The sequence below is a fragment of the Watersipora subatra genome, chromosome 2 (genome assembly GCF_963576615.1).
Source record: "Watersipora subatra chromosome 2, tzWatSuba1.1, whole genome shotgun sequence".
In the NCBI taxonomy this organism is placed as follows: Eukaryota; Metazoa; Bryozoa; class Gymnolaemata; order Cheilostomatida; family Watersiporidae; genus Watersipora; species Watersipora subatra.
Window position 1 is genome coordinate 71916862 of NC_088709.1, and position 12080 is coordinate 71928941.

At 36.3% G+C, this 12080-nt stretch overlaps 1 protein-coding gene across 2 annotated transcripts in view; it reads left to right on the top strand.

Annotated features, from left to right (window-relative positions):
* The window catches only part of LOC137388941 (CAP-Gly domain-containing linker protein 1-like), a 46361-nt gene that overhangs the window by 17163 nt on the left and 17118 nt on the right, over positions 1-12080 (top strand). For both annotated transcript variants that reach the window (XM_068075445.1, XM_068075444.1), the window contains exons 4-9: positions 218-413; positions 6014-6119; positions 7320-7465; positions 7934-7994; positions 9306-9468; positions 11581-11648. In XM_068075445.1, coding sequence (XP_067931546.1) covers positions 218-413; positions 6014-6119; positions 7320-7465; positions 7934-7994; positions 9306-9468; positions 11581-11648 — 740 coding nt within the window. The remainder of the gene's footprint in view (positions 1-217; positions 414-6013; positions 6120-7319; positions 7466-7933; positions 7995-9305; positions 9469-11580; positions 11649-12080) is intronic.

Below are 12080 nucleotides of genomic sequence, written 5' to 3' on the forward strand. Positions count from 1 at the left end.
AACGATCTATTCTCACAATTGGCTCAATCTCTCAAAACCGCTTGTAAAGACGGGCCGATGATACGTATGTGTTAAAAGCATGGACTGTCAAAAGTTCTTTGACGCTACAGCAGCTGCTGGCATGTTTTGGTAATTATTAAAATTTGTGTTATTTTTATTGACATCAAATTAAAATAAATAATTTTCAGTAAAATTTCAAATTTCTGTACTATTTTAGACGAAGCTGTGGGCAAGAATGATGGAGCAATGAAAGGCACCCGCTACTTTCAGTGTGACCCTATGAGGGGCGTGTTTGTCAGGGCATCAAAACTCGTGAGAAATTCAGCCGCCGTCATGTCTCCAACGAGAGCCTCACCAAAGTCTAACAACTCCCACACTCTGTCCACATCGAGTCGTCCAAGTCCAGTACGAAGGTGAGTCAGAGAAACTTCAGCAAGTCTGATATTCGCTAAGAAACTGGTTAAGCTCATTTTTCACTTGAATTCTTTCGCTGATTTTGACGTCATCCTGTATCTGCCGATCATTGTACATCACGCATGACTTCTTTTCTCTCCCTTACTGGCTCATATGTTCAGAGTTATTCATTAGGTTTCCAGGATGCGGTTAATACGCAAACTGTCATCCACAAAATGGCGATAGCAAAAATCAGCAAGCTATGTCAGTTTTGTTACTCTCAAATTTTTATCAAATGTTTTGCACTTGCGACCAATGGCAACAGCACTCGCAAATCATGCGCAATAAAATGCAGCGTAAGCTATTTCATTTTAAAATTTTTTCACACTTTGGTCATTCCTACTTTGAAAGTGTGCTGTCAAGCGATGCGAGAGTGCACCTCTATGACCTTTGGGTAGAATTCCTATATTTTTTAACAAAGCTTGCAACAACATGCGAATGGCCGTTGAAATGCTTATCTCACGGTAACTCAGTGTTTGCAGAATTCTAAATTCATACCATCTGCAACATGAAAACTTGGTCATAGCCCACAAAGCATAATGATAGCTAATGTGTGTTTATTTGGGTAATACTCGAAACTTATGTAATATGCGTCCGTCTTTTAATTCTTTATGTGTCTTGCATTTGTATTAAACGTTAAACTCTTGAAAAAATCTACCTTGCTTTTACCTATTTAAACTTTACAAGGTCACATGGTGCTTCACTGTCTCCAATAGCTGTTGAGTGGGGTAAACAGCTGACTTAAGCTTTTTACATATAAAATCTTGCTGACAAGGAAATACGTTGCAATTTTTTAAGAAGTAACAATATTTCCTTCTAATTCAGTCTTACTATAAATTCGGATTTGCTTTTCCTTGCGTGTCAATTGTGTAATAGTAGGTTTTATTTTTAAAACACTGATGACAGATATTTTATATTTTCAGTTGAATGAAGAATTAAAAAACACAAATTGTTTTGTTTCTTCTGCAACTGCAATTAATATACTTTATTGATAGTAAATATGAAAAATCTGATTAAAACATTGTAAAACAGTTAAATTTTTTGCGGACCGTTATAAACTGTTATATCGTTGGTAAAAAATATTTACAATGAAAAGGCAGGTGTAATGAACCCAAGCCTATCACTTCAAAATCAAGGAGATTCAGCTCATAAATATAACACTGTTAAAGGCTGGTTCTCACCGCCATATTTTGGCGTTGATGCCACAATACTTTGATGGTCGTCAATGATAACGATATTCAGTGACATTGTCGATGCCATCGGTTTATGGTTCACATAATCGACGATGAACACCGAAAGGAAAATGCGACATATTGCGATATAGCGTGAACCAGCCTCTAAGGCTGATATGTTTGGTTACCCTAGAGCAGTAGTTGTTAAACTGGTTGGCCGTACTGCACCCCACCAGTTTCATTTGCGCTTTCATTTAACCCTTCTTAATTAAAAAATAAAATATGATTATTTATCATATCGAAGACAGGTAGGCCTATATGCTTTACTGGTGCACAAAATTAACTGTATTAAGATTACTATTTTCGAAGAACAAAACTGATACAGTGCATAAACTCTCAAATTAGCATTAGATAATTAGATATCTTTTCATCAAAAAATGACCTTGCATAACAGTGTGACTTCTGCTGCTGTTGCCTTTGATAGACCTCTGCCGTACCTTCGAGACTGACTCACCTAACCCAGGTTAAGGAACCGCTGCTCTAGGGCTAAACTAGTTGAGAGACGACTCAAAGACCTGATATCGTTACTTGTTTACTTTGAAACACCAGTTTGGATCAGCATCCTTGTCGAGCACTCTCCAGGTGCCACAGTCATTTGATGATCCCAGGCAATAGGCTTTGGAATGAAGTACTCCCAATGCACTTAAATGACATGTCATTTTGCAAATAGGATATTTTGACACTTGATCAGGGCTGTTTGCAATCATATCACATGCTGCATTGTTACATTATGTAACTGAACCCTGACACCTGCTCTGTCTTTCACGCATTCTCACAGACTCACCTGCAGCAACCTGCCAACTCAGGCCTCAACACAAAAGTAGGGACAACTTTGGACAACTCTATTCCTGCTCCGCTAATATTTGGCTTGCTATTTTTGCTGCCTCCAAATCTATGAAGCCATTTAATGCAGCAAAATCTCTTTTGTAAGGCTTGTTTTATCCTGAATTATTCCTTTCAACATCCTCCGATGAATTTGGGGTGTCCTTCAGTTTATGTTCCTAATTTGGACCTTTCTACACAGCTTGTTTTATTTATCCTTCTAGCCTTCAATCACTGTGTGGTCCGAAACCTCTAGCTACAGTGGTGCGCAAATAAACTGGACCCCTTTGTTGGAAAACTAAAACTCTCATTTATAACAATATTACCCATAGGGAGTTTAGTCAATAGCCATTGCATGGTATGCACCAAATAGTATTATTATTATTATCAGCTTCAAATAGATAAAAACTAAAGATTAGACTCTGGCCTGCTTTTTCTTAGTGATAAACTTATAGTGGAAAATATTATCTCTCTGTCTGTATCTACTCAAGATTTTTGTTCTCTTGCTAGTTCAGACTCTACATTGTTGCATTAAGCAATACACAACGTCTAGCATAGTGTATAACACAGCCTGAGATTAGAGAAGCTTTGATTGATTCAAAAGTCGGTGTGCGTCTAGGATATGTTCATCCAAAATTTCAACTGCAAAATGCCTTAGCATCATCGACAGAAGGCTTGAGCACCTCCGTAAACAGGGATAAGGAAAAAAGGTATTGTAAAATTGAAAGAAGCTTTATCTGTTAGGGACACTGTGCAGTAGCACAGGAATATCAAAATATTGAGGCAAGTCAGGAAGACTGTGGGTGAGCGTACCGCAAAATAAACAGGCGGTAATAGTTGTCAAGAGTGAGACTTGCTATGAAGTAAAAGCTATAAGTTAAACCATAACTGCCACGAACAACTTTTATCGTATTTACTAGGTAAATCAGACATGCTGATTCCGATTTTGTAATCAAAATAAAGATTAGGCCACTAACTTTCAGAGTAATAAAGGATTTTTTATAGCGTTTTAATATCGGTCTCGAAAACAACACGATCGGCATAACAAGCTCCGCCCATAAATACTTGACGTAACCTAGCTTTTTAGGAACAGAAGTTACGTAGAGATGTTTAGACCGATTTAGAATAATAGAGATGGCTGTTTTAAAATCTATTAATATCTAAATCCAGCTTTAAAAATAATATCAGTCTTTTCTGAAAGGTAGATAAGCTATTTAGCATTGCATATTTAAAAAGCGCGATAACAACGCTAGCTCGTGATAAAACCGCGCTTTTTGAGCTCATTTTTCTCGGCGTCCAGCCCATTTAAACGTCATGTAACAAGCTGCAAGCAATTTTAAATAGTTTATATCCCTTTCATAAAAAACTGAAATTATTTTACAGGCTGGATTTAGATAATAATGGGTTTTAAGACACCCATCTCTATTATTCTAAATCGGACTAAACTTTCCTAACTTCCGTTTCTGAAAAAGCTAGGTTTCGTCACATATTTATGGGCGGAGCTTGTAATGCCGATCGTGTTGTTTTCGAAACGGATATTGAAACGCTTTAAAAAAGCCTAAATGACTTTGAAGGTTAGTGGACTAATCTTTATTTTGAGTACAAAATCAGAATCAGCGTGTCTGATTTACCTAGTAAATACAATAAAAGTTGTTCGTGACAGTTATGGTTTAACCAGTACATCTGACATCTTGAGGGCAGCAAAACAAATTTCACAGAAGTACGATTTGATTTGCTAGTACCCAGAGAATACAGCTATCGGAATTAAAGCTATTATAATATATATAATATTATATGTATTCAGCCGCTCAGCGAAAAATCTAACTTTAACCTCCAAAATGCTGCTGGAATGTCTACAGATCTGATATGGAGGCCCTGTGGTGGCAACAGTTGAAAGTGATCAACTGCAGTAGCTAGGTGTCGAAAACACAACCATAGATTTAACTTAGTCATCTGTAAGTGTCTCTGTACATTAGTGTCTAGTTTGTCTTAAACATTGAAAAAAATTTAATATTTTTTTGCACACAGGTTAAGAGCCGGGATATGAGAACAGTAACTGCATAGTCTTTAGCAACTCTTACAGGTGTTAACAATACAATGAACCACGGCCATGCGATTTTAATTCGTTCCAGTGTTGGCATCGTAAGGGGAAAATTTTGTATAGAGGGTTATAAAACCCATAGTAATTATGTAATGCAAACATCCCCTAGTAAAATTGTTAAAATCGTATATATGTACTGTACATATTAAAAGTTAGTGACAAAATAATACGTTAGCTTTAGAAACTATAGTTACCTACAGTAACTTCATTGTATTTGGTGGTTATGATCTGCAATACAATGTAACATTACATTGTACTGTGTGCAATATGTACCATAGCGAGCTCTTACCTTCGAAGCAAAAGTATAATATAAGCGTTGAATTCAACTAAAACGAATTTATTTTACTAAACACAAATATAAAGCTAAGTTTTAGTATGCACTTTTAACTATTTTACTGAACCTCAACTTTTTAATCAACGATTTTTAATCATCGTTGATTTCATCAACGATCTGTTTTCGGTTTTGTTTTCACAATAACTAATAACAAATAACGGTTAAACTGGTTAAACTGGTTAAACGAAGACTGGTTAAACCATAACTGTCACGAACAACTTTTATTGTATTTACTAGGTAAATCAGACACGCTGATTCTGATTTTGTACTCAAAATAAAGATTAGTCCACTAACTTGCAGGCCAAACCGAGCGAGATCGAGCATCATATCTCTTTCATTTTTTGTTAAATTGATTTTGGCGAACAGCATATCGGAATATTTGTTATTCCGACGTAATCAGCACACCCATTGCCAAATTTGAATTTCGAAAGAAATTTTTGTTGATTTCGTATAGCGAAAAATATTTCATATGGAGAGGGCAAAAAAATCATATAACAGGGTTGTCATAACCCGAGAGCACACTGTAGTTTTTCTACAACTGACTATTATTGCTAGGATTCGTTCTCTCTCGACTACTAGTGAGTTATCGTTAACAAGGATCCATTCAAGTGTAGGAAATGATGCAGTAAAATGGTCAAGGTAAAAAGTTTTTTTCAGCTAGAATAATACCTAGATTGTTGACTCCATAGCAGTTATGTCCGAGTGTCTATCCAAAGCAATGTATGCAAGTAGGGAAAAATGATCGCTCTGTAGGGGTTTTGAACTCGCAACCTTTGTTTTGGCAACCCTAAGTTTTTATACCTGGGCTTATAGTTGGCCTTCCTGCTTTCAAGAGTAACTGCTCTCTGTACCTTATCGGCCCCTGATCTCTCATTGCATACTGTCAGGTTACTAGTAATAACAATAATAATAGACAACTGGTTAAGATTCACTCCCATGAGGAAACTGCTTAAATTAAAAGTTAAAATAAATGTCATGTCTAGTGACTCATTTCGTGCTGACTTTGTTTATGTCACACCATAACCATCAAGTATTTGATACACTGGATGATGTCACTTTGTATTATTACAGCAAGTCATCCAGTTCATCTTCAAGTGCTCCACCTTCTGCAACAGAAGATAAATCATTTAGTCCAGTGTTAGACGCTGCATGCAGCTCAATAGAATGCCAGAAAAAGGTTAGTTTATGCACTTCATTACCTGCAGCATTTTCTTCAGTCCGTGCATATTCAGTTGCTAGTTTGACTCACCCATCCGTTATGTGGTAAGTTTAGGAGTTGTGCCCACATCTATGCGCTTCATTTTCTTTTCTCCCTTTAGATAAAAATATCATCACAAAATAACAAATACAATCATAGCTTGACATACGAGCTTGTATGTCGGTATTCTTGTATCTCAATGCAATATTTCTGATATGAAATAACTAAATAAAAATTAATCTATTCTCATTGTATGAAAAAAACACTTAAAAACAGGATATTACAATAGAAAAATGTGTTTTTCATTGTAATTCAGGGGATACGCTCACAAAGCAAAACAATTGCCTATTTAGTGGTTATGATCTGCAATAAAATGTAACAATACTACGTACAGTACTGTATGGAGTCCTTAGCTTCGAGACATGTAGTGGCTAAATGCGGTGTGAGAGAGCCTTGACAGCAACGCGTTCGGTACACTAGACTTTGTGACGCTACGTAACATAACATAAACTTTAAATTCAACTTATTAAACACACACTTGAAGCCAAGCTTTAACATGTTACGAGTAAATTGTAATTTTGTCATCGTCCTAATTTTTTATTATGTTTCCGAGTTGGCGCTTTTTGCTTTGCTTTCACTATAACCTTTAGCCGACCTTATGAATACTCTTTTCAAACTGATTCAACGAGAAATACCAAGCAATGCTGTTCTCGAAAGCGTCTTCGCATACTTGGTCATTAAATTTTGTAAAATTAAAATCGTATTTCAGAGGTTTTTTATGTTTCAAGGCAGTAACTTGCTCAAAATATTGCTTGAATTCTGATTTTCTTGTATGCTGTGGCACTCGTATGTTGAGGTACGACTGCAGTATTACTATAAGAATATTATTTATTTATCATGACATACTAGAATACCATGCTTCACATCAACCGCAATTGCTTAATTTAAGAAGTTTGATTTGATTAAAATATAATTTTTGATGACATCAAATATCAAACGTTAATATCAATAGTACACTTAGGCAATGGCTTCATTTTAACATCGGCAATGCAAAAGAATGGTAATAGGTAGCAGGTGGTATTTTTAAATTTCATACAAATGAAGTCTTCGCATGATTACGATTTAGACTCATGCGTGTTGATATATTCCAGTAATGTCAGTAATGTCTTTCTCTTCTAGACTGGGAAACAAATAGAGAAGATCCAAAAGGAGTACGAGGGTCTCATAACAGGCACTCGCGACAAGTTGGAAGAGTTTCAAACGCATATAGCTAAGCTGGAGAAGGACAATGATGAGCTGCATAAGACGATAGACGAGCAGAAGGCGTAAGTGTTGAGCAGAAATTTCTCTTGCTGCTTAACAGTCTAGCAGTTTTTGATTTTGTAGAATAAAATACGATTAGCTTATCTAAAAATGAACTTCATACATGTTTGAGATAGTTTCATCTATCTTAGAAGGAAAACATCCCATCTTGCTGGGGAAATGTCTGCTTGTCAAGATGGCATTTGACTGAGTATTTGTAGGTGGATTCGAATAGTTTGAAGATTATTAACTGTGAAGACAAGTTCAAACCTTTTTAAAGTTTGATATATTACTGAAAACTTCATTTGTGTCTGTAGGTTGTGACTTTATGGTCTTACTGGGTGTTATGGTCTAAGCCTTCAAGATATTAAAGGGAGAAAACTCTCAATTTTTGTTCCATTGTGCCTTCTTTCTATTTAACTCCTACTAGAGGTTTATTACTTTCATTTATTACTTAATTACTTACACTTTCATTACTTACATTTTTATAGAAAAATAGAAGATCTTCAATTCCAGCTAGAGGAAGAAGTTCTTTCCAAAGAGGACATTATGGTTAGTAGATAGCCTTTGTTCTCAACATTTGATAGTAGGATAGTTGGGTTTAAGTAGAAACGGATCGAATGAAATCATGATATGGTTCTAAAGCTGGCTGTTTGAGTTATGATATCTTTTGCTCAGCTCTGCATGTGCTAACGGAGTACTTACTTCTGCAGGCACATCAACAGTTATGCCTATATAAGATTACTAGCTTTATATAGAAGGTGAAACTTACTTGGATGGTGTAATTTTAATGGATGCCATTAATTTATGTCACGTCTTCTTTGCCATAAGTAGGATTGTGAAGCTTTTTGATGGCCCATACTTTTGTAGAGCAAACTGATTGCATTTGAGCTATTGATGCGTTTAAACAAACATGATGCTTGTATTTATGTTTGGATAAAGTGTGAGCATGCTAAACTCCTCTGGCTAATATAGACAATTGTTTTAATCTTTGTTAAGCGAAGACTATCAAAATGATTTACTGAAGGCAGCACAATTGGCTCTACTCATGCCAGCAGTTTCATAATCCGTTACACTACATAGGACATAGACATAGAACTCGAAGATCATCAGTTCTATGTCTATGTTGTATTGGAAGAACTGGAAGACATTCTTCGAAATGACTTTCAGGGAAATAAAACTAGAATAGAATATGTTTGTTCCTATTAATGACTGTGTGAAGTATAAAATCTAAATACAAGACAACTTGACACATTTTGCTATGACAATGAGCAATGCTATGAAAACCTACAGTTATCCAATAGTTATTTTCTGGAATATACGTGTAAATGTATATTATTATATTTTTATTTACTAGTTACACTACTTTACTATTTTTACTCACTTATATTTTCATATACAACTTAAGCTTTGCCCTTATAGAACCGTAACCAGTTAATTGCATCTACAGGTATCAATATGGCACCGAGATCTATTTTGCAGCTGGCCATGATGTGGGAGTCGTTTGGCCTTGTTGAGGGCTATTATGAAGGCTCAAGGCCTGATTCCGTCCTACTGGACTCATTTTTTAAAACTAATTGCTTTGTTTATAGTAACCTCAACAGTTCTTCCATATAAATTATTCATGGTACATCTAAACACAATTAGAGTAATGTTAACAAGTTTAAAGTTGTGGTATAATGGTAGGAGCTGGTAAGTGTGTTCAACTACCAAATAACCCAAAATTTTAACTTTCGTTAAAGAGTATAGCATTTTTTCACATTGTAGTTTTGACAGCTGGTCAAACTAACTGACTTCTACAATATTCCTTGTGTCTTCCTTTTCTAAGTTATGCCCATTTCTTTATATTCTCTACCCTTTCAGCAAGAACTGGTAGATTCTAAGAATAACAACGATGAAAAGACATCGACCATCGGTGGCAACAATGATGTCAAGGTCGTTGAATTGCAGCAGCAACTAGATGAAAGCGTTGCTGCCAACTCTAGTCTGAGAGAGGAACTCGATCAACTCAAGTCTCAGCTATCAGGTAGGGCAGAGGGGATGAGGTTGGCACTCACTCTATAGTGCTCAGTTCTTTAATAACTAGATTGGATACTCACGTCTCTAATATGTTAATTCAAAGTTTTACTTTGAGTTATTATTGAGCGGAGCAGTTGTCCGAGCTTTGCTTTTTTTGCATATGCAGTTTTGTTGTTTTTCATCATATGTCGAAGGGCTGTGATATCATCTATAGAATTCACCATTGTAGACAGGAAATATTAGAGAAAATTGTAGAAAGTTAGTCCTACAGCGTCATATCTTGAAATGGCTCCAGTTATCATTTTACTATAAGACATATTGCTTCTGTTGTCTTTCATTTCTTATGGCTGCACTGTAAATATTCTCTTTGTCACCAGCAATACGGAAGGTAGGCGCGGGTTGGTTATATTTGTATGGCTACTAGAGTAACCTAGATATATACAGTATCTTCCTATATGTAACTAGTAACATCGCTTTCTCGTAGACATCCTAACCTTGAATGCCAAGTATAATGCTTTTTATCATAGATCTCTAAACCCAAAATGTTTCTAACATCAGCCCAACTTTCTACATAGAGGTGTATTTGAGAGTTCTTTCTCTTATTTTTCCGCTTCTTATTTTTAAAGTTGTCTACTCTGTCATGTCTAAAGTGAGGCCAAAATATGATTTTTGAAAATGGATGAAGTCAAAGTGAATGTGGTATCTTGTTCACCATGTTTGCAATTATAAATGATATTGCTTGTGTTTTAAGTTCAAAGGCTAGCAAAAAGATTGACATAATTTAACTTGGTGTTAAGTTTGGGTCTCCGAACTTGTACTTCCAGATGAAGGCTTGTGTCTGATGATGTCTGGGTGTTCAACAGAGCTTTCAACATCATACGCATGTTCTATTAATCATAGCCCAACAAGCTGCGAGCGGCAAAGCCCATAAGATTTACAAAAATAGTGCGAACCAATAGTAAATTATGCAATCGTAGCTTTTAGCAAATACTCATTACTTATAGACAACTGTCATTCGAACAGATCAAAAGCTTGGTTTAAATTTAGGAGGTTTTGAAGAATTGAAAAACGTAGCCTTAGCCGAAGGATTTACAGGAGGCGATCCTTCAGCTGTAAGGTTGTTGGCAGTGGTAATTTTGTTTAAACAATTGTTAAAATAACGGTATCATTGTGCTGGTTTTTTGCTGTTCGGTCGCTCATCGCCACTTTCTCACCCATCTTGGACATCGGCTTTGACAAAAGGTGTCGTATGCCAGATGATTTGTGCTCGTAACCTGTACCGATCATTTGGGCTGGGAGCCTTTGAAGTTACCATTGATTCGAAGGGCAGCGCTAAGGTACCAACCAATTACCCCATGCTTTAACAATAAACACCGATGCATGGAATTAACTGCATAAGGCTTGGCCTGCATGACACCTACGAGCTAGTGGGTCTGGTAAACTGAGTGTGGTAATTTGTGCCGCCCCTCCTCTCATTGGTTTCTCTAGTAAAACTTTTTTTTAACTTTGCATACGTCTGCTTGAAGCTATTTTTATTAGGTATTCTGTGTGCACACCTTTCAGATGAGTTTTTAAAATGGGCGTACAGAATAGGAGAATAGATATAAACTTGCATCAACCTTGACACTATTTCCTTTGTTCTCCCACCAACGTCTTCGTGGCAGCTGTTTTCGCCACTACCTTAGCCACCTTAGAACAACATTAGAGATCATTAGGGTTAGCACAAACATAGTTCTAGAACCAAGCTTAATGTATTATTGATGTTATGTGTAAAACTCTGGAGCCATATAATTTAGCTTCATGCTTTTCTACAAAGACTCCACCAAAAATTGCGATCCAAGCTTTCGAATTTTCATAAGCATATAACAACACGGGTTTTGTGTGTTGTAATGTGGGATTTGCTACTGGCAGCTTGTGTGAAGATGTTCAAACCTCTTGATTACCCAGTTCCCTTTAGGCACATGCCTTTTCGTTCTAATAATCCATATGCAATACTGTCGATGGTATTCCTTATGCTTTCACCTAGTCTACTCCTATAGTCCAGCGAAATGAGTGTGTTGCAATTTCCCACTTTTCTATTTTCCTTCTTGCTGTCTATTTTTTCTGGCTTTTCCTGCAGATATCGAATTCCAACTAGCTGAGAATGAATCAGAAAAAGATAACGAAATAAAAGAAAAAAGGAAAATGGTAAGATCAATGTCAAATTTGCTCCCTTATCAGATGAATTTATCATTCGCTAAACATGACCCTTGACCCTTGTTGCTATTGTACACTGCTGCTTGGGCTTGGATTCGTCTCAGTTCATACATTATATATATTTACACCTTTAAATATTCTCTCAAGTTATTGGTGATTTATTGGGATCAGTTCACTTGATTGCTGGTCATCGTTATCGCTGCTCACTTTTTGCTGGCCTAATGATGATGTCACTTTATTAACTCAGTATCAGTCTTTGTAAAGTTATAACCAACGAGTTACTTTTAACTAATTGGTGTGACAGGTGGTAAAAGTTTCTCTTCAAATTCGTTCTTTCTAGATCTCATTCTAGACGAGTGCTTTTATGCTTCAGCGCTTGTGTCCCCCTGCCTATTGCCGCCTATATTTCCTTCGTGTCTTCTG